The 21,908-nt window shown below is 43.3% G+C and overlaps 3 protein-coding genes across 5 annotated transcripts; 1 reads left to right on the top strand and 2 right to left on the bottom strand.

The window, feature by feature from the left end:
• The first annotated feature begins 6,827 nt into the window (after window positions 1-6,827).
• On the top strand, window positions 6,828-9,954 carry LOC102713888 (short-chain dehydrogenase TIC 32 B, chloroplastic). The gene is made up of 8 exons (XM_040522274.1): window positions 6,828-7,006; window positions 7,101-7,332; window positions 7,518-7,600; window positions 7,696-7,852; window positions 7,958-8,039; window positions 8,157-8,244; window positions 8,339-8,385; window positions 8,591-9,954. Exons 1-8 carry the CDS (start codon window positions 6,883-6,885, stop codon window positions 8,789-8,791), a joined length of 1,014 nt encoding a protein of 337 aa, XP_040378208.1. The 5' UTR covers window positions 6,828-6,882; the 3' UTR covers window positions 8,792-9,954.
• Window positions 9,896-13,350, bottom strand: LOC102710852 (pyridoxine/pyridoxamine 5'-phosphate oxidase 2). 3 transcript variants are annotated; one of them, XR_001549949.2, is made up of 8 exons: window positions 13,152-13,350; window positions 13,029-13,081; window positions 12,896-12,953; window positions 12,735-12,767; window positions 12,533-12,628; window positions 12,063-12,230; window positions 10,416-11,145; window positions 9,897-10,214 (listed from the first exon to the last, which is right to left on the bottom strand). XR_001549949.2 is itself a non-coding variant. In XM_040522276.1 (7 exons), exons 1-7 carry the CDS (start codon window positions 13,260-13,262, stop codon window positions 11,098-11,100), a joined length of 567 nt encoding a protein of 188 aa, XP_040378210.1. In that variant the 5' UTR covers window positions 13,263-13,350; the 3' UTR covers window positions 9,896-11,097. The 3 variants fall into 3 exon arrangements, 2 of the variants coding, with proteins under 2 accessions (XP_040378210.1, XP_006649265.1); XM_040522276.1 differs by having other exon boundaries at window positions 9,896-11,145; XM_006649202.2 differs by lacking the exons at window positions 9,897-10,214; window positions 10,416-11,145 and adding an exon at window positions 11,153-11,950.
• A 2,977-nt stretch (window positions 13,351-16,327) lies between these two features.
• LOC102713613 (WD repeat-containing protein 44-like) lies at window positions 16,328-21,237 on the bottom strand. The gene is made up of 7 exons (XM_006650914.3): window positions 19,507-21,237; window positions 19,330-19,420; window positions 19,083-19,240; window positions 18,936-18,987; window positions 17,775-17,854; window positions 17,557-17,650; window positions 16,328-17,474 (listed from the first exon to the last, which is right to left on the bottom strand). The coding sequence occupies exons 1-7, from the start codon at window positions 20,692-20,694 to the stop codon at window positions 16,882-16,884; spliced, it is 2,256 nt and encodes a 751-aa protein (XP_006650977.1). The 5' UTR covers window positions 20,695-21,237; the 3' UTR covers window positions 16,328-16,881.
• Between the last annotated feature and the right edge of the window lie 671 nt (window positions 21,238-21,908).

Genomic DNA, 21,908 nt, shown 5'->3' with positions numbered 1-21,908 from the left:
TACTGTCTCTCTATTCTATATATATCGTAAAAGTTTTTGATCTTCTTTTTAGATTCATTTGTTTATTAACATAGTGTATGATTTGTGTTTGTACTATTATATAACTAGATTTATTGGTATTCATATAAATTCAGTTAATGTTATTATTTATATTCTACAGTGTTATATCTGAATTCAGTTAATGTTGTTATTTATATTCTACAATGTTATATTTTTACCTAGCTAGAATTAAACCTAGAATTATACATCCAAATTATTAGATGATTGAATCTATATATAACTAAAAATTTTACAATATAAAATGGAGAAAGTAGAAAGTATTAAATTGTGAAACTGGGCGAGAAACGGAGAAAGTCCTATGCATGTATTCTTTTGTAGCTAAAGACAAAAAGATATTTTGTTTTTATGATAGCTATTTAATAGTGAAAGCAATAGATTAACTAACATAAATTTAAATATATATTTTAAAATAATAAAATGATGAAACTTCTTTATAAAATACACTTTAGTGGTTTAAAAGTGTGCACATAAAAATCAAAAAAATAATTTAAAATAACATGGATAAAGAGCCTAACCATACTTAGGAGCATGGAAACCGATCGAACGCATCACGTACATGGAAACCAAGCGTGTGTACGACGCAAGTGAGGCTCTTTGTACTACCGTACGCTAGGAAAACCTCTGGCTAATCCTGTGTCACGCGTAACATTTGCATTAGCTCAGCGTAACATCACACTAACCAATATTCTAATCACCACTATACTGTACTTGAATTTGGTCCCCATGCATCGGGTCATGGAGTAGCCTTTGCCTGACCTTTTTGGCATCGAGCACCGGAAAGGGGCAACCGATGCATGCACGCGAGTAATGGCATTGCATCGACCGGCACAGGGCACAAAGTTGATAGGTTTCTGTGTGTGCAGCTTCTACTGTAGTGAGCTCCAGTACTACTACGAACTATGGCTAGGGTTAGCCAGGGGCCAGGGCGACCAGCAGCTGCAGCTTGAGCATCCTATCAATGCCCGTGTCAAAAGCTGTCTGTCTCTCCTTAACACGCATTGATAGTCTGCTGCCAAAAAAAAAACCTGCTTGATTATGTCAGCATAAGCATCAGTGGCACAATTATTATCTCTCCCTCCTGCACCAGATCACCTCCTTGTCTGAAGGGTGTACCCTACCCATAAACGTGGCAAACTGAGAGGGTGTTTAGTCCGTGAAAGAAAATTTTTGCATGTCAAATCAGACGTTTGATCGGTTATCGGAAGAGGTTTTTGGACATGAATGAAAAAAACGAATTTTACGGCTGACGTGGAAACCGCGAGACGAATCTTTTAAGCCTAATTAGTCCGTCATTAGTGCATGTGGGTTACTGTAGCACTTATGGCTAATCACGTATAAATTAGGCTTAAAAGATTCGTCTCACAATTTCTCACGTAACTGTGTAATTAGTTTTTCGTTTTATCTATATTTAATACTTTATTCAGATATCTAAAATTTTGATGTAATGTTTTTGGGGGAAAATTTTTGGGTGAATGAGCCAGGCAGAAGTTGTGCTGGTGCATGGCAGTATGGCTGGACGAGGACGACTACCTGAGATCAGTTTCTTTCACCTTTGTGTTTTCATTTTCATTTTTTTTTCCTTTTTGCAGATGAGAAATTGTACTACTAGTATAACAATTACTACTCTTACCTTCATTGACATAATCACTGTATGTGCATATAGCTGTGGAGAAATTAAGGATGGAGTTAATAGAACCAGTGCTAGCTGGAGTAGCTGAAAAGCGTAGTCTGAACCGTAGGCTGGTCACGACGGAGTACAGATCGAGAAGCTACTGGGATCGTGGATGGAACAGTATGTACGTATAGGTTCAGCATAGAGGGCAGGTAAATAGTAGGAGTAATGAGGAAGCATGCACGCAGAAACAGCAGATCGACACAGCGTTCTGTGACACACGTCGTAGTCCCAAGCCGAGAAGGCACGCCGTGTGGCCGTGTCCCCTTCCCTCGTACTAGTTGGAAGAGACGAGCAGATGGAATACTCGTACTAGCATCTCCGGATGATCGACCCGTCGGAATAAAAGCGTACTCTCCGTAAAAAAAAACAAATTCTTCGGTTTCCATGTCTAATATTTGATAATCCATCTTATTTGAAAAATTTTCAGAAAATTAGAAAAAAATTAGTCACACGAAAATTACTATTCACGATTTATCATCTAATAAAAACAAAAATATCAATCATAAAAAAATTTTAAATAAAACAAAGAATCAAAAAATTATAAATAAAAAATAAAAAATTGGTTGATTTTGGAACGGATGGAGTACTCCGACAGTAGAGCTACAGCTATGGTCGAAGTAACCCCCCAATGCCGGAGCTGTCTAGGACTGTTCATAGCTGGGGCAACCTGACATGTCTGTCGCATCGACTTGTGGCCATTCTTGCAGAGCTTGGGGGGTCATTGTTCGATCGAGATCTCATCAAGTACACGCAGTGCACTGTCACCAGTACCAATCCGGCGTCGTCGTCGTCCGGCCGTGCGTGCGCCGCGCTCTGTGCCGTCCCGTCCCATCACATCACACGAGCTCCGGCCGGCCGGCCGCTGCTCATCGCCTCCGACCATCAAGGCCGTCTAGTAGTAGTAACAAGTGGCGATCGGAGTAGTAGCCCATGCTGTGTTGATGGCTCGATGAGGCTAGTATATGCAGATTCAGCTGTGATTCTGCTGCTTGGCTATCCCAGTTGCGACGCACTACCTCCGTTTGTAACAGTGTTATTTTTCTTTTTCGTATCTAATATTTAACCATTCGTTTTATTTAAAAAATTTGTAAAACAAACTTTAAAAAATTAGTCACGTATAAAGTACTATTCATATTTTATCATCTAGTAATAAAAAAATATTAATCGTAAAAAAATTTCAAATAAGACGAATGGTCAAACGTTGGACATGGAAAAACAAAAATTGAAGTTATTAAGGGAGGGAGATAGTACTACGTATCCATGCAGGGCTATCTGGATCATTGGATGTATACACCATCCCTCTATATGATTTAAATTTTGTGGTAATATACTATAAATATTTTCTTATATTTTCAATCATTCCATAAATTATCCGATACTTAGAAAGAAAATATAATCAATTTTAAATTTAAAAATTAACTTCTAAAATGACTAAGGACCTTTTTAAGAAATCTTTTGGAATCTTCTTAATATATGTTAAAACCTAGCATCCTCGTCTTTTCAATTATGATATATTTATATGCCAAGATTTAAATTTTTAACCTTAAATTTAGAACTAATTTTGGGATTTTTATCATATTTTATCAGTCCTTTGTTTTAGATAACCAAGAACATAGATATAAATGTTTTATTCGTAAATTACTTTTTATTTGTAAAATAGAACTTATCATCTCACTTATGTTCTGTTTATAAGGCGAAATTAGAATTTTCAACCTAAAAGATCATTTTGAGATTTTTATCATAGTTTACGCATATATAATTATTTTATTTTCTATTTATAAATATACCATGTCACTTTTTTTCAGAAAAAATAAAAACAAACCAGCCACATGTCGTTTGGTTTTTCTTAAAAAAACAAAACAAATCAGCCTCAGGCATATGCTACTGGTACGGTGTATTGATGCACGCTGACTCTGACCCTCAGCAGTTAAGCCGCATTACGCAGCTCGATGGATAGCGATCGCTAGGATACATGTACCGGTGCGTGCGTCCGGGTTGACTTTGGTAACGTGATCGGTCGATTTTAATGGCGCATGCTGCTGCATACTCCGTATATTGTTGCATGCATGCTCCACTGACCCATGCGCAGCTCAACAAGCTAGGAGGTGTAGACGAAGCGATCGAGCTACCTGTAGGAGAGCAGGGAGGCATGCGCATGCTGCCCTGCCCCATGATAAGTCCACGTCGACTTTCTCACGGCAGAGAAACAAATTACTTATAATAAACAAAAGTTCGTTTAATTTGGAGCAAGTTCAATAGTTAATTACTCGCTCTAATTTATCTATAATCAATAATATCTACCTATAGAATATACACTATCACGTCTCACTTATCATAGATACATTATGTCTTAGAGTCTGTGTTGTAGCTGTCTATAAATCTATAGTTCAGTTCTCTTTTATCTTCTTAAAATATGTTTATGTTTACAGTTGGTTTATAGTCTCCTGTTATACATGCTATAGCCTTGGATGTGGTGCATAATACTCCTACATTGTTTTTTTTTGTTCGATAGAGAGAGCATACATGAATTTCATGCAACATACCACCATGTAATATTTTTTTTCCCGAGATAACCTTGATAAATTAACCCTGTGTATGATGGTAATAGGGCTTAAAAAGCTTGCACTGTACGGGTAGCTTAAAGAAAATTGGCAAATGGCAAAAACCCGTATTGAGAGACGAAAACCAACAACAAAGGCTGCTATGACCTAATTGCTGAGACCCAACTCAAGTCATCGTTCGGTAAGCTTGCCCTTGAAAAACTTGCTAATCTACGTATATGATTAATTAATTATTAAAAAAATATAAAATACATTAATATGATTTTTTAAAACAACTTTCATATGAAAAACTTTTGTAAAAAATACATCGTTTAGTAGTTCGAAAAGTGTGCACGTGAAAAACGAGGGGGCCTTAGTTAACTACTACCTGGTGGTGCCGAACGAGGCTGTAGTCTCTTTTTAGGCCTTGTTTAGTTGCCAAAATTTTTTGACAAAAGGCTCACATCGAACGTATGACCGGATTTCGGAAGGGGTTTTCGGATACGAATGAAAAAACAAATTTTAGATTCCGTCTGAAAACCACGAGACAAATCTTTTGAGCCTAATTAATCCGTCATTAGCACATATTAATTACTATAGCACTTATGGCTAATCATGTACTAATTAGGCTCAAAAGATTCGTCTCACGATTTCCCCAATAATTATGTAATTAGTATATTTAATACTTCATTTAGATGTCAAATAATCAATGTGATGTTTTTGAAAAAAGATTTTGGAAACTAAACAGAGCCTTAGATTCTCTTCCTTTGATTCGTGGTCTTCACAATCTTCTTTGTACATTATTACAATTCTGATTAAAAAGTTAGAAATATGTTCAGGTTCTTCACAATCTGCAGCGCAGCATGGCATGGGCAGTTTTTCTGTGAAGAAGAAACAAATCGTAGCAGTACATTGTATAATCGCAGCACACGTGGTTTAGGTGAGGCAACGCAACAATTTCCACATGCAGTATTATATCTAGAATAAAACTTGGTCCGGGCGAGTTGACCCTGACCTCACTCCTCGTGGGCATGGGTCCCGTGGGCGATATGCAGCAGAGAGATGTGCGTACTCCAGCACTAGTGCGTGTGGTGGCCCGAAATGCAGCAACACGAACGGCCAAACTGTCTTCTTCTCCTCCTTCAAGACGAGGAAAGCTTGGGGAGCAACGGCAATGTACTTCTCCTACAAGCCTGGCTCTCTTCCCACCGAGGGATTCACGGCCCATCTTTTACCTTTAGGTCATGGTTATAACTTATTTTTTGAATTTCTAATTTTAATTTTAAAGTTGATTTTGAGATTTTCCATCGAAGTTTATTTTACGGCTTTGATTTTTAAATTACTATGAATATATAAATATATATATTTTTTATTCTCAAATTATTCTTTATTTATAAATATGTCGTTTGACCTTTTATTTTTACTGCCTTCAAGAGCTTTATAATGGTTTTCATGTATTACTTCTTCCGTCAAAAGAACTTTATTGTAGCCTTTATTATATATATAGTTATATCAGGCTACAAACATTATAATGGTTTTGACCTTTTTAAATGATACTACAATTGTTTTCTTACTTTTCTGGTCTCGATATATTTGTCTCATGATTTACCAAACTTAAATATAATAACACTTTAAAAATATTTTTTATGGAATAAAGAAGATAAATTACAAATAAAAATCATTTAGAATGGAGGTAGTACCAGTAATGGAGTTTTTGACGTAGCAGCAGTGAAACTGTCCCACACCAACTTTGCTATACGTATGATACGACTGAGTCCTGCGACGCTACAGTAACCAATTTTGAGTTAGCACTCTTACCAATGGGCCTAGTAAACAAAGACCGTGCGTAAGTATGCATAGGTCATCGGTCGGACGTACAGTATTTTCGGTTACACAGTGTGATCGTGTACCACTAGTGATGATCAGCAGGAACAACAGCCAGGAGCAGATTCTGTCTTTGTGACCCCATCCATCAGCAGCTAAAGCCCTGCACTTCATATCCTTATCCACTGGTGACTAGTGGAGATTCCGAGTGACTGTCAGCGGGATGTTCCCAGGGCATGTTGATCCCTTTGCCCTGAAACTTGACGCGTCAATGGGCAAAAATACAACGTGAATCTCAAAACCAGAGTTTCTTACCGGTTGACACAAGCTAGCAAAATCTTGGCACGACGAGGAGAATTACACCCTGCGTACATTCGCTCGTTGGAGTAGCCGAAGAGGTCACAGATTCTGGAAACGAGATCGTAATATTTCCATCTCCATTTGTGGCGTAAATTTTATGGTTTTAATAAATAAGAAATAAAGATAGATACGGATAAAATAGAAACATAACCCGAAATGATTAATGAAATAAATATTTATAAGATATATATTACAGTTCGTGATTTAATTTTAAAAATATATATATACTTTAAGATGGACAGAGTAATTGTCAAATTTTTTTCTCGATGGGTGTCACGTCCTCTCCTCCTCATGCGGCGCGAGGCCCCCGAGCTTTCTATAAATGCGGCCCCCGCTCCGCCTCCGCGCTTTCACTCCCTCCTCGCTCGCCACTGTTGGTCCTCCCACGCCGACGACGACGACGCCATCGGTGGCGAGGTGGAGATGCTGCGGGCAGTGAAGTACCTGCTGGGTTCCCCTGGCGCCAACGGCTTCGGCTCCAGGTCCACCGCCGAGGACGTCACCGCGGCCTGCCCCGACCTCGGCTGCATCACCGCCATCATCACAGGTCCGTTGCCGACGAGCCGCCGCCGCACGGCGCGCCGCCGGCCGAGCAGGCCCGATCGGTCTCCCTTACCTTGATTTGGTTGTGCGGCATGCAGGCGCGACGTCCGGGATCGGTGCCGAGACAGCGCGGGTGCTGGCGAAGCGCGGAGCGCGGGTGGTGATCCCGGCGCGGAACGTCAAGGCCGCGGAGGACATGCGCGCCCGCATCTGCGGCGAATGCCCCGCCGCCGACGTCCTCGTGCTGCCGCTCGACCTCAGCTCGCTCGCCTCCGTCCGCGCCTTCGCCGACCGCTTCCTCGCCCTCGGCCTCCCACTCCACCTCCTCATGTACGTCATCATCTTCTCCCTCTCCCTCTCCCTCTCTCCTTCCCCTGCTCTGCTTCACCGATCGTACCATCGTTCGTCCGTACGCCATGCGATCGATCGAGAGCCCTTTTTGCATTTGCGCGCGTGCTTAATTCGATCGCCGGACTCACGTACGTACGGCCGCGGCCGAACACGGGTCGATGCAGCAACAATGCCGGCAAGTTCTCGCACGGCCAGCTCGCTCTGTCGGAGGACGGCGTCGAGATGACGTTCGCCACCAACTACCTAGGTACGTGACGTGCTGGTACGTACTACGTGCATATATGCTCGACCGTACGCGCCATCGACGATGCTAATTTCCGGCGTGATCTCGATGCTTCTCAGGCCATTTCCTGCTGACCAAGCTTCTCCTGGGGAGGATGGCGGAGACGGCGGCGGCGACCGGCGTGCAGGGCCGCATCGTGAACGTGTCGTCCAGCGTGCACAGCTGGTTCGCCGGCGACTGGGCGGAGTACCTCGACCTCGTCACCCGCCGCAAGATGTGAGGCGACCATCTATCTCTCCTCGTCTTCTTCCAATCTTGTCCTCTCTTTTCTTCCAATCTCATTTCACCATTCCACGTGGGTGGTGTGCGGCGCGAGCGCAGAGCCTACGACGCGACGCAGGCGTACGCGGTGTCCAAGCTCGCCAACGTGCTGCACACCAAGGAGCTCGCCATGCGCCTCAAGGTAAAGTCCGTTCGTTTCGCCGGCGCGAGTGGTCAGCGGTTGGCGTTGCTCGTGGCAAATTTCTCACCTTTTTTTCCTTCCGTTTCGGGCGTGTGGCCCGGTTAATTCCGTCCTCAGGAGATGGGCGCGAACGTGACGGTGAACTGCGTGCACCCGGGCATCGTCAGGACGCGGCTCAACCGTGACCGCGACGGCCTCGCCACTGGTGCGTACAAGTGCTCTGCTTGATCCAGCTTTCTGTAATTCTAGCCGGATGAAACTGCTGGAAATTAATTTTTTTTTTGTGGGTGCGTTTGCAGATCTGGTGTTCTTGCTGCTGTCCAAGCTGCTGAAAACCATCCCTCAGGTGATTTAATTAACCAAGTGCCGTCCACCAAATCTGTTAATTTATGCCCAGTTCCATGTGTTGGGTCCCGTGCCATGTCTCTCGCTCGCTGCCTCTGACTGCCACGGACGGGAGCTGAGCTTTGCTTACGAGTAGTAATTACTGCACCGCTCATTACTAACCCGCGGTATTCCACACATCTTCTCTCTCTCTCGCTCGCTCGCAGGCTGCGGCGACCACGTGCTACGTCGCGGCCCACCCGAGGCTGGCCGGCGTGTCCGGCCGCTACTTCGCCGACTGCAACGAGACGCCGCCGTCGCCGGCCGCCGCCAACCGCCACGAGGCCGAGCGGCTGTGGCAGATCTCCGAGGCCATGCTCTGCACGACCCAACAACAACACAGCAGCAAGGATACCGCCACGAGCTGACTGCCTCGCGCCCGTATTATACCACCGTCTTTTCTCTACATATATACAGCTTCAAGCAAATGTCGTCACGTGCAAATATTATATGAGTACTCCAGTGTATAAATATATGGCAGTAGGATATTATAGTACTGGCTATTATAGCAGTAGCAGCCAACTAGTGTGATTTGTATTTCAGAGTAGCAGAAGGATATAGTACAATACACTGTATAATTTGTCCTGGGGTAGAGGAGTACGTACCTGCCATTGCCAGTGAGATTGGTAGTCGCTGAGATTATATGCTCTCCTGTCGTATGCGTCGATGTGCCTCGGGTTTCCCTGCTCATGGAGAAAAGCCCGTTTAGAGGCACATCGATGCATACGAAGAGAGAGCATGTAATCTCAGGAGAAAAGCCGACGTGTCGAGACGCGACACGCACGCTTGGGGAGACATGTACCATCTCGTCGCGTGCAAGTACAATGTGCATGGTTGGATTGGTGGTGGAGTTGTGCTGCTGCTGCATGGGCGGATGCATCTATGAATTGTCTTGTTCGATTGGATCCATCGATCGATCGATCGGCTTGCTTCCCTGACCTGGGGCTTGTCAAAAGTTGTGAAAAGCTGTTGCGATCCCCCATCCATGATTGCGCCCGTGGCTGGCTGGCTGGCTGCTGATGTGGATGCTGCAGAAACCGAAGGCCTTTTTTTTTCTTTGCGACTTGGCAACGAGCCAACGATTGTATGTGTTTTTGGTTGCTCCTTGTCTTGGTGACCACTCGGAAAAAATTTGAGTTTCCCTTTTCTGCTTGAGAATCACATGCCACCGCATATGGGATATGCCGTTCCCTATGGGACAAGAACTAAGGTGCTGTGTTTCCATCCAATGTGGTACAGTGACAACATCAATGGTTATCCTTTTTGCAGTGTATTCAGATTAGTGTGTGATTTAAGATGTCCTAGCTCTGGTCAGAGAGTGGCTTAAAACCTTTTTGTTGTTATAAGTTGAAACCTAGGCCTACACCCACAATGAAGTTCAGTCTTAAAGGGCAAGGAAAGTTGACCAGAAGGACTGGGAGGGCATGCATATTCTAGGTGCAATTTAATGTGAGCTTTTCTCTCTCAAAGAACAAAGATGGTCAGCTTCTCTTTTTAGGCGATAATGAAAACACATGAGAGTATTTACTTAAAAATGTTGAGTGCTGTTTATAGGTTCTAGTACTAAAAGTAAACATCAAACAAGCTCGTCGATACATACCACTTTAATGATGCATTCAGCAAAAAGAGAGAAGACCGTGACATGTAACCATACTTGTGTAGTGCTAACCAGTTGAGTGAGGTGGGCCCACATCTTCCAGGCCTTTAGACCAGCAACAAAGGCCCAGTAGGAGGAAGGTGGCCAATAAAAATGATTGCCAAAAGATGTATCCAGCCAGCATAAGGCCTTCTCTGCGTTTGAAATGGACCTGCCATTAGCAACTTGAGGAGGCCCAGCCTGAGGGTTGACCTCAAGTAGCCACCCTTTTTACCAGCAAAAGTTGAAAAAGGTGATCTTTGTGTGCGCTGCAAAGCGTCAGGATGAGACCTCAATTCGGCACAGCCGAAATGCTAATTCTGGACTCTACTAGAGAAAGAGAAGGCTGCTGCTACCTTGAAGACTTTGAATGAAAAGCTGGAGACCCAATTAAACAGCCACATTTGACCCTGCTCTGCGATCAGTGCAGCTGCAAAGGAGATTCAAGAAAGGAGCGAAATGCCACATGCTGCTCTAAGATGATTGGAAGAAGATGTTGCAGCCCAGTCTCTGTTTGATGAAACAATAATTCACTGCCAAGAACAAGAAACGATATGCTCCATTATCAAGACCAGAGTACAACCAGCGGAGAAACTTGCAGCTGGGTGCTCGGCTCAATCAGAAGATGCACAGAACAGAGAACAGTTCCCCTATGCTTTTCTGTCTGCAATAAGATAATGGGATTGATAACTTTTTCTCTTGTAGCAGGAGCAGAACTGTTCATAACCATCAGCCGGGCAGTGCACACCACTAGCCAGTGCTCACTGGAACCACGACTTGAAGACGTATCGGTCAATGTATTGCTTTCCGCAGCAAATAGATCATGTGATGTGTTTTTCTCATAGGAGTACATGGATGGTGACAACAACTAACTTTTGAACGCTGCATTCATGGCCTGGTCAGAGCCGATCTCCAGCAGACGAGCATCCTCCAGCTCTACTCATCAATGTAACGGTGAAGGACACCCTTCAACGCCTCACGCTTATGCTGATTTATGGCTCGTAGCTGTACCTTCTGTTCAATCCCATAACTACCACATCAACGGCAATATGCATCTGATGGTGTCTTGTCCATGCACAAGGAAGGCTGCAAAGCACAGAGATTAAGGGGCCAGGCTATATAGATCATGCCTAACAACAAGCCTCTGAAGGCCAGGTCAACATCCAAGGTATGATGCTTATCCAAAACATTGCTATAAAACGACTAAAATACATGACATATCAGGAGAAACAAAACTAGAGATGTAGTACTATTTATTTGTACTGTTTTGAATCTTTTTCTTTTCTCTATTAACGAATGATACACTAAGTTTTCTCAGAAAAGAGATACGCTACTATACCTGGATAAGCCATGTTCAACCAATTGAATTAAAATTATATGTCGAGACTCCAAGGTTCAAGGATAAAAAAGTCATTAGTTTATCTAGATAGTATATGATTTATCTAGTTCGTGTTCATAAGGGAACGTGAAGAATGGTCCGTTGTTTTTTTTTTAAAAAGAAATGAACTTGAACATGAAAAACAGTTTTCTCGGATGCCGCGGGTAGCTGTAGATAACATTTTCAGAAAGTAACAATACTTTATTACAATATCCATTTAACTTATATGTCTGAGTAAACTAAACTTATAGATGGTTGAAATTCTGGTAAAGCATATCCCAGTATCTCGAATATAAAACATAATTGCTCTGATATAAACATTTTAAAGGCTAGAAAAGAGGCTAAAATAAATATAACTTTCTTGCAATGATAAATCCACAAACAAATTTGTAGCTGCAATTGATACCACAGTCATGGGCTAATTTTTTCACCCATCCAATTGTTGGACCCATCTTCCTTCTGATTTCTTGTGAACATTAACCTTTGGTTGCTTTTCAAATTCAAATAATCAACCTAAGTACAGTATAACAATTGCACAAATCATGGAATTGCCGACAAATAGCACCAAGAAAGCATGGGCAACATCTTTTTAGATCAGCAAAAAGTCAAAACAGAGCTAACCTACCTTTTCTGGATCAAGAACCAGAAGACAAAAGGCATCTACTGGGCCAGCTGATGGATCAATATGAACATCCTTAACGAGATCATCATTCGGAATAGGAAGACCTGGGCATGGTCCTAAGTACTGTAATCTCGACTTTACTGAGCTTCCAAACCAAGCTCTCTCTCTTAGCTGCGTATAGAAATAGTAACCAATTTTAAATGGATCAGGATAATCATAATGCAAGAGAAAACACAGTGACATAGTATGCTGTTTCTGAGAATGATCACGCCGTTAAGCCGTGGACTGCTGATGACATGAATGAACCTTACGGATTAAAGCCTATCCTAAAATGTAACTAGTAGATGAACCTGCCGGTTTGCAAAAAACCAAACATGTGCAGTACGTTATGCTTCCGTTTCTAGGACATTTGATATTTCCGCTATAGAAACCATAAAAATCGTAACACAAGGCACAGTTTACTTTTCCCTAACCTGTAGCTTAACAGGGTCTGGGCTTGAGCCATCAATCACATCTATGAATCCACTGATTCGGAATTGTTCCCAGGTGTCAGTGAAATACCAACATATCTGCAAGACAAACAAGTATAGAACTTCCTCTGTAGTCATTTGGCAATTGCAATAATGCAATTGTTCTTTCGTGAAGTAGTGGAAGTGCCAGTTCTCTGTATCATACCTCACCAAAGGGGCAATTCCTGATCTCACCAATCTGCTCAATCACAACTCATACAACGAAACATGCAGGTACATCAGTGAGACAGTGAGCAGCAACACTCACTGCACTGCAGCAATACATTACGGAGACGAATTTTACGAGTACACGGGTTTGAAAATCACCTTATTGCTTCGTGCATCCGTATTGATCTGAATCTTATCGGATTGCTCCTGGAACCCCCTAACAGGATCAAAACCCCAGGTCAAAACCAGTGCAAAATTGGAGGGCAAGGTAAAGAGCTACGCCTGCGGAGACCTGAATACGACGGTGCGATTCGCCGGCCTGCCGCCGCCGCCGCCCACCGTGGCCTGAAATTAAGATGTCTCACTCAATTTCCTCGAAAACAAGAGATTGGAGCAAGTGCATCGGGGGGCGTACGAGTTGGAAAAAGGTGGAGTGCTTCAGGTGGGCATTGCCGTCCAACGCGCGCTGGAGCAGCGACCTCCAGGGGCTGGAGAGCGCCGACGCGGCGGCGCCACCGCCGGCCATCTACTCCGCCGCCACCGCCTCTCGTCCTCTCCCCTCCGCGCGGTCTCGCTAACGCCACGCCGGGATGCTGCTTTCGCGGTGTTGGCGGGTGACGTGTGCAGATTAACGGACCAGATTTGGCCAAACGATCTCCTCTGGGCCCAGTTGGTCAGCGAGAGAGACGGGCTAGGAGATTAATTTTTATTTTTGATACGGACCCACTTGTCAGTGCCTACAGGTCTTGAGATTATACCGTATGATACAACATTTATCGATGTGGGAATGTATGATACAACATTTATCGACGTGTTCCCACTTTAGTGCCACTCTTTACGTCGTAGAATAATTTTATGGGAAGCTAAACTAAAATTGACGAAAGTAGTATGTAATTATTGAAATGGCACCTTTTGCTACTTGTATTTCCACAAATTGTTTTATTATAATACCCACCCGTTTTAAATTATAAGACGCTTTAGTTTTTTAAAATTTATTTATTGATCAATGGTCAATTTTTTATATATTATTAGATTAATTAGTATCATATGAATCTAAACAAAGTGAAAAAATATTACACCGTGAAACGGATGAAGTATGATCTTATCTAACTGTCCATTCCATCCCAACTATACTCCCTAGAATTTCATAATACCTGTTCTTTTGGATAAGTACATAATCAGCAAAAAAAAACAAATTTAACCATTTTTCCTATGAGAATATATAAAAATATATTAATAAACATATAATTAAATCCATACGGCAAACATAATGTTTTTTAAGTTAAAGTTCTAAAAGTTTGATGTTAATCATGTTCAAGACGGCAAACATAATGGAACCGGTCAACCGGAGGGACCAACAACCGGTACATATAAGTAGGCACCACCTATTACCTCCATCCTAAAATGAGAATGATTAGAATAAATATGTGATTGATCAACAAGAGAATACATGTGGAAAAATTAAGTAAATAATGGTAGTGATTGGTTAATATGAGAAGTGAGTGTATAAATAGTTTTATTTGGAAGGAAGGACGAGTACTAGAAGTAATTTTATTTTTAAGACGGAGAAATTATATATCATGAATGCAGACAACCATATTCAGTTTTGATGATGATCCGACAGAAGGCAACCTCTTCTGTTGCAATCCTGCAGAAAAATGAACGGGGGTAGCAGCAGAGCTGAGCAGTTTTTCTACCCAATCATAATGTCCCCTAATTACCCGGCTACAGATTTCTTTGATTGCCTTTCACTATGCTCGCTATAACTTCTTCAGAAAAAGACGACGCATCACACGATTGTAACCGAGTCACTTGTCATTTTGGTAGCAGAGGAGACAACAAACTTGCTTCTAATAAAACCATATCGAATGCAGCCAAACTGTAATACTGTGTTAGTAGTTTAGTACCATCTAACCGAGCAGTAAATCATGCTTCATCCTGATTTCCTGAGCAGATAGCACCAAAGAGGGAGCGACGCATGCACGACGAACCTGTTGCAGCACAGGCTGTGCGGTTGTCGCAGCTACAATTTGTACAGTAGAGCGCTGCGTCCTACTCCTACGTGCAATTTACAAGCGCGCAACCACGCAGCAGCAGCCAGCATTAGCACAAGGCAATCTGCGACATGATACTGAGGCTGCTAAGAGCAACTCCTAACGATCTTATTAGATATATCTTCGTACTAAAATTTTAGCAAGCTCGAGAAAAAAAAAAACACGTATCCAATAGACTTGTTAAACGGATAGTATTGCAATCTGGTTTGCATTCCTTCCGGTGGGCGGTGGCCGCTCCGGAGTGGCCTTCCTCAAACACTTGCCTCCTGGAGACAACAGCTTGGATCGTGTGTGTAGTATGTGCATATTTCTCTTCCTGTGAAATTACATCAGGTGTTGGACCAGAGAGCATTTACCCTCAAATGGGGCTTTGGCTTGAGAGCAAGATCAATAGTAAAGCCAACTACTAATTTTAATTTATCTATAGTCAATCTAATAGCTAATTCATATAATAATTACCTAAAGAACATTAGTACATGGTCCCACATGTCATACACACACTGTGTCTTAGAGTCCGTATGCAGCTGGCTACAAATTAGTAGCTCACCTCTCCTCTCCCCTCTTTATTTCTTTAAAGTATGCTTATATGACTTATAGTCTGCTATTATACCTGCTCTGATGATGATATTTACACTCTCATCCTTGACCACACTGACTGACACTGTTGGATAAAATGAGGCAGGGCAGCATCCAGGCTGACGATTCGATTTCTATCACCTTGTGCTGCAGTTCATGGCATGGGCACCATCATCCATCATCTGCTGGAGCTGGGGCTGGGCAACCCAACCCTGTCAGTCAAGATCTGAGTACTGCCAGGTGCATTTTTTGAACAACGATACTGGAGTACTACGAGCAGCTGCCATGCCCATTGCCACTAGTAGATGACAGACAGGAACGGGGAGAGTAGTACTTGTAACGGCAGAGGCCAGCCACCGCTGGGCATGTCCCATCCATGGCTGTACTTTGATGCCATCGTTTTTTACTGCACAGATCTTTGAAAAGAGATCAGAGGTTGACAGCCAAACAACACACAGAAAACCTTTGAAAAGATTCTTTAGGAGTTCTCCACAGATTCATAGCCAAAGGGTTGCTATAGTTCAGAAACCATAACTGGTGACGAGCTTGAAACAATACCAAGGAGAAGAAAGTATGAAGTGTAAACTGCACAGAAAATGTAGTAAGTGTAAACTGGTTATGGCAATTTCACCTTCCTGGGAATATCACCTCAATAGGCGGGGCTGGGGGGATCTGGAGATAAAGGCCAAGATCTGAGCATGGACCCAGCTTTAAACAAAGGCATTAACGGCAGCAATGAGTGAGTGATAGAGTCCCATACCCATACCCAGGCCTGGCCCTGGAGTTAGGAAACCCATCAGAGCCAACTGCACCATCCCTATCCAGAAAGGCCTGCCTCTGCCTGCCTGCCTGCACAAAAGGTCCCCCACAGACCACAGCCACCTGACCATGTCCAACCACAAAGCACAGCACAGGGTTCCATTCCAACACACACAAATGGAACAGCCATCAATATGAAGCACAGTAGTACAGTCCCTCATAGATCCACTCAAGCAGGCTATGAATCATGAAGTGTGAACAAATGAAACGAATCCAGTAGTATGTGCACCCCCCAACTCTGAATTTTTCCTATCCAACAGTGAATTCTAGCTCTCCGCTTGCCCCTGTCCGTCGACTATCCGGTTTGGGCAAGGGAAGATCAACTCAGCAAAAATATGTATGTCTCCTATATATATTTACGAATGGCCCTAAGAGAGCCAAAACAAAGAAAAGAAAGAAAGAACATCAAGGTAGTGCTGCCCAAACCCCACATGCATTTCCATAATTCTGCGAGACGATTCATCTTCCCTGGGCCTTGCTACAATGTGTTGACGCTGTCAAGATCTTGGAGGACCACTCGGACTACATACAACTTCTGGTCCACAAGCAATTCAGCACAAGCACCAGCCATGTGACGCTTTGTGCTGAAATAATGAATCAGGACAGGAGTCAAGTTCAGCCAGCCAGGCTTCTCAAGGCATACCGAAGCTTTTGCCATGGAATATCAATGGTAAAGGATGCATGCCTAGTACCATGTCACACTTGCACAGGTAAGCCATAGTTCTGGAAAGATCTGATGTAGCCATCCCAGCCTGCAGCAACTATGACCTGGCCCCAGGCATGCGTAGCAGCATTCTGGCAAGAAGCCTTCAGGAACTTGTACTGAGATTTCCGCAAGGTAGACTGTGTTGATGAATTGGATGGCAACTGCTCCTCTGGCCATGTTGCTGATCCCCTTGGAGCAGATTCCGCAAAGAAGGCACTGCTAAGGGTGAAATTCCCAGATGGCAATTGATACAAGCTATCACCATCAGGGGAATCCTCAGGATGAGAGCATAGTGCACTATCATGTTCGTTCTTGAACTCATCAGAGACTTCTTGCCGTGAAGAAGTGATATTGCAGGCCAGTGAAATAGAATTCCTTGTTTGAGAGGCATTCCATGGTATCGCAATGGCCACGTCATGGCAGGAGAAGTGCTCATTTGACCATACAGTCTTCACATGGTTTGTGACGGGTGCTATCTGGTTTGCATAGTTCCACATGTAGATACTGGAATCATCACTAGCAGATATAATGTGATCTCCGTCTGGTGTGAATGATGCGGCAACTTGACTTGAGTTTCGCAGTCCTGAGAATGGAAAACAGACATGTAAACAAAATGTCTTAAATATAGTACTTTTTAAAGTGATTTTAGAAGCGGGTGGCAGTACCTTTGTAATTGGAAATTACATGATGCCCATCAAGAACGCGGACTTGTGAGTCACCAGATGTTACCATCAATTTCTTTGGATCAGATGGGCAGTACTGATGATGAATGCAACGAAAAATGCTTTAGTAAGAATTAGTTGTGACCAAATAAAAGATTAGAACATGCAATGTAAGAAAATTCTCCAATGCACAAAGTTAAGAGATTTTACAAAAAACGTACCTGGAAACCAATTATTCTTTTAAGCGGAGATTTCTTTCTTCCATTGAGAGCAACTTGAGATTCCAGTTCTAGGTGATTTTCTATATAAAGTTAGATTAAAAAAGAATCAGAAACATGCTAGTATGCTTTTGTAAACAACGGGGCTCAGAAACATTTTTGAAAACACCAGATGAAGAAATCAAGGTACAAAGCAGGTTTACAGCTCAATGTGCTTTCATTCACTTCGTATAGGGCCTTCAGAACAAATCAACTACTGCTACAACAACTGACGTTCGAATATCATAATTACTAGCTTGTTGCTTCCTGATGTACAGATCATCAATTTGAATGGTGACTGAAACACAAGACAGCAAGTTTGCAGTGCTATGTGTTTTGCAAGATCTATAGGCAGGAATTTGGTTATAACCATTAAGAACCTCATGAATCATGGACCTAACATTAGTTCATCGTACCCAAACTCAACAGTAGCACACTTGGCTTCAGCAGATAATACAGGAATTACACACCTTCGAAACATAAACCAAGAAAAAAAATGATTTTCTATTTCAACATTAGCTGTTCTTATCCAACCAAAATTAGAACAGTTGCCTTCCATCAACAGCATGACCAATCTATGAAATAATGCCATTTCCTGAGATCCTATGACATCTCCATTGATAGTTTTGTTTATTCACCAGGACAAAGTGAGCCAAAGCAGTGATTGGTCAAGGAGACAGTTTGGGAATAATCGGCAAATCATAAACATTTTTTAAGAAGATTCTAGCATATAAAGCAGCTGGAGAAAATTCTCATTGACAGCATTACTCTGGAAATAAATGCAACAGTAGCATATCATAAAATGGCTTAACAATTTTATCTTTCCAGTACAGTAAACTGCAATTCGACCGCGGAGCAGTCAATCCGTACACACATACAGTTTAGACATGATCACGAAGCAGTTAGGAAGCAGCGATTCTGCTGTCTCTATTCTCATGCCAGGGACAAAACAAGATATTTCTATCATTAGCAATTTGCATATACATCTAGGATGTCGTCATGAAAGCAAATGATATCGACCTATTAACAAACAAGGATGTTGATTCATTGAAGCCACTGTTTCCAAAATCATTAGCTTGCCAATAACAAGCACTATATATAGTGTGCTCATGATTATATGATTACCTGATGCATCATAGTAGCGACAATTCCCTGTTATGGTCCCAACCACTGCGCCCTGAATATAGCCAGCAGAATAAACATGTTTAACTATTTAAGTAAAATCAACAAACGACCGCTTAGGTAAAAGACTTAAAGAGCAGTTGAAATAACCTTTCCATCAGGTCGGTAACAAACCGCAGTAATTATCTCTTTGCTATCAGCCCAGTCCATGACTTGACATCTATGAACATCCCATATACGAACCAATCCATCGATACAACCACTAATAAAATAATTGTCACTGGTAGGCTGAAACTGCACACATGTCACTGCATAATAGACAAAAACCCAAATGCCGGCATCAGACACTGACAAGAGGTAAGTGGTAAATCCCAAACTTGGCAGGGAAAGGGTTTACCATAGTTAGTGTGGGAGAAAACCTTCAGGCAACTATTGCACCCAACCTGCCACAAGCGTACAGTTTTATCCATGGATGCAGAAAGTAAGTCCTGAAAAAAAGGAAGTAGAGCTAGATGACCATAACAATTCAAGATATTGCAGATACATGGAAAAAGCCTGTTGAATAACAACTAACCCTATTTTTTGACCACGAAAGATCCAGAATCGCATCATCGTGTCCATAGAATTCATGCACCGGCACCTGAGATAACGCAAACGTCCTATGAGGGATCACAACACAGGCTGGATCTGACGACACCTTTGAATTCTTATAGTGCTTGCTCTTACTCCCTTCACTGGAGTAGACAGGAGCCAATTCGGAGTTTTCATTGACTGTGAAGAACACACATGACGGATCATCCTCAGCAAAGTCTAGCTCATTGGGCCTCTCTCCCTCCACCACCCTCCACACACGCACAACCCCATCCTCCCCTCCAGTGGCCAGATACTGTCCATCAGAGCTAAACTTCATGGTCACAATTGCGCCTTCGTGTGCCTTGACGTCTTGCCCCCTGTACACCGCAGACAATTCCTTTGACCTCTTCTTGTAAGGCCTTACCTTGACCCTGTTAACCTTCCCAGCGCAACTCTGACAAGAACTGGAGGATGTTGAATTCGTCTCGTCGTCGTCCTCCACATCGACGACACAGCCACCGATGCCCAGCCTCCGCAGCCATCCAAACCTTCTCCTCCTCCTCCTCCCCCTCACCACAGCCTTATCCACAGCAGAGGACTCATCTGAATCATCCACCCGCCGCATCAGCTCACGGATGAACGGGGATGAGCCGAAGGTCCTTTCGAATTCTGCTGCAGTAACTGTCCGATTGGATCGCCTGTCCCTAAGGCTTCGAAAGCTCCCATCTTTTCCCATCTCGTCGACTACAAACACTGTACCATCGTCCAAGTTCTTGAAGACACAATCCAGGACCTCCTCTGTGCTGCCGCCACCGCCCGACGCTCCCGGCTCCTCCCATCTATATGCAAAACTGGGGGCAGCTGAGAACAACTCGGCGCTGGGGCTGCCCGGGAGGATCTCTTCTGTGGCACTGGACCTCGAGCATGGCTCCTCGTCAGGCCGGTCGCCGTCGGAGCGGCCCGAATCCGAGAGGCCCAAGGACCTGATGAACCTCAGACGGCGCTCATGGACGCTGCACGGGTCGGCAGCCCACAGGTCAAGCAGGGGCTCCTCGTAGCGCAACCCGCCGTCGTGGCGCCCGGAGCTCGCCGGCGAAGAGACGGACGCCGGCGACATGACCTCCCTCGAGTCAAAGAACTCATCTTCGTCACCCTCCCCCGCCTCCAAGAACCGCGACCACGCCGCCATGGACGTGTGCTCTCTCTCCCCCTCCTCCCACCCCAACGCCGCAGGGAACGGCTGCGGCCAGCTCACCAATCCCCGCCGCGCCAAGAACCCAAGAACCCGGCACGGCGCGGCAGTGGCATGAGCCGGCGGCCGGATCTCGCGGATCTCGGGGAGCCTAGCTCGCGCGGCCTGCTGCTCCCTTTTACCACTCTCTCTCTTGTTGTGTCCGGTTCTTGGCTCTGTCTCTCTCTTGGTGGGAGATGGATGGATGTGTCGTTCCTCCTCTCTCCTCCCAGTTGGGTTTTGGGTCTCAAGAAGGGAACCAACCAACCAACCAAAAGCTAATGAGTAGAGTAATAAAAGGAGAGGCAGAAGAGGAGAGAGAGGGGAGGAGGAGGAGGAAGAAGAAGGTGGTGGTGGTGGGATGGATGGATGATGGGGACCTTCACCTCTGGGATCGGTTGGGAACAGGGTTTGGATGGAGGCTCGTCAGCATTGCACGGATCGGAGGAGGTAAACCGCGCAGAAAAAATGAGCCCGAGATGGAAGAAAACCCGCGAGGCGTGACGGCTCTACCTCTCATCACCAGTGTGTTTCGTTAGCCTTTTTATTTCTACACGGTGATGCCAGTGGATTCTTCCCAGGCTCCCAGCGTCTTCTTTATCTTCCGTGTAGGATGATGTTTTTCTTGACGTACTTCCTCTGTTTTTTCCTCTGTTTTTTATGTTTTAATTTTTAACATAAGTTTAAGTATATATCTTGACTACTTAAAAAATATTATGTAATTATCGTTTATTTTGTTGGGAATTATTTTATTACTAAAGATAATTTGAATACGAATTATAGTTTTAAATGCTTATATAAATTTTTAAATAAGATGAATAATCAAATATATATTTAAAAAGTAATGTTGTCGAGCTTATAAAACACTAGAGAGGTGTTTGTTTGGTTTAATTAGTCTTGCTGAAAATTTATGGTTTTGTTAAATGTGTTGTGTGGGTCGAGATTATGTCCGTGAGGTAGTTTCTTCATATAATCTTGAACTGCCTTTATAACTTTTTTTTAAAAAAAACTATTTATACGTTATAGTATGCCTAAAAGGAATGTATATTCGAATTTTGAGTCCATGTAAAACTACAGTTAGTTACATATTTGATCTGTATTATGTATGTTGTGCTAGATATTACTACTCAGATATTATGAATAAAATATAAAAACAATGATGATTACATAGC

Source organism: Oryza brachyantha, chromosome 3 (genome assembly GCF_000231095.2).
Source record: "Oryza brachyantha chromosome 3, ObraRS2, whole genome shotgun sequence".
Classification (NCBI taxonomy): domain Eukaryota; kingdom Viridiplantae; phylum Streptophyta; class Magnoliopsida; order Poales; family Poaceae; genus Oryza; species Oryza brachyantha.
The sequence above is the reverse complement of the archived record's forward strand: the minus strand, read 5'-3'. Positions and strand labels throughout refer to the sequence as shown.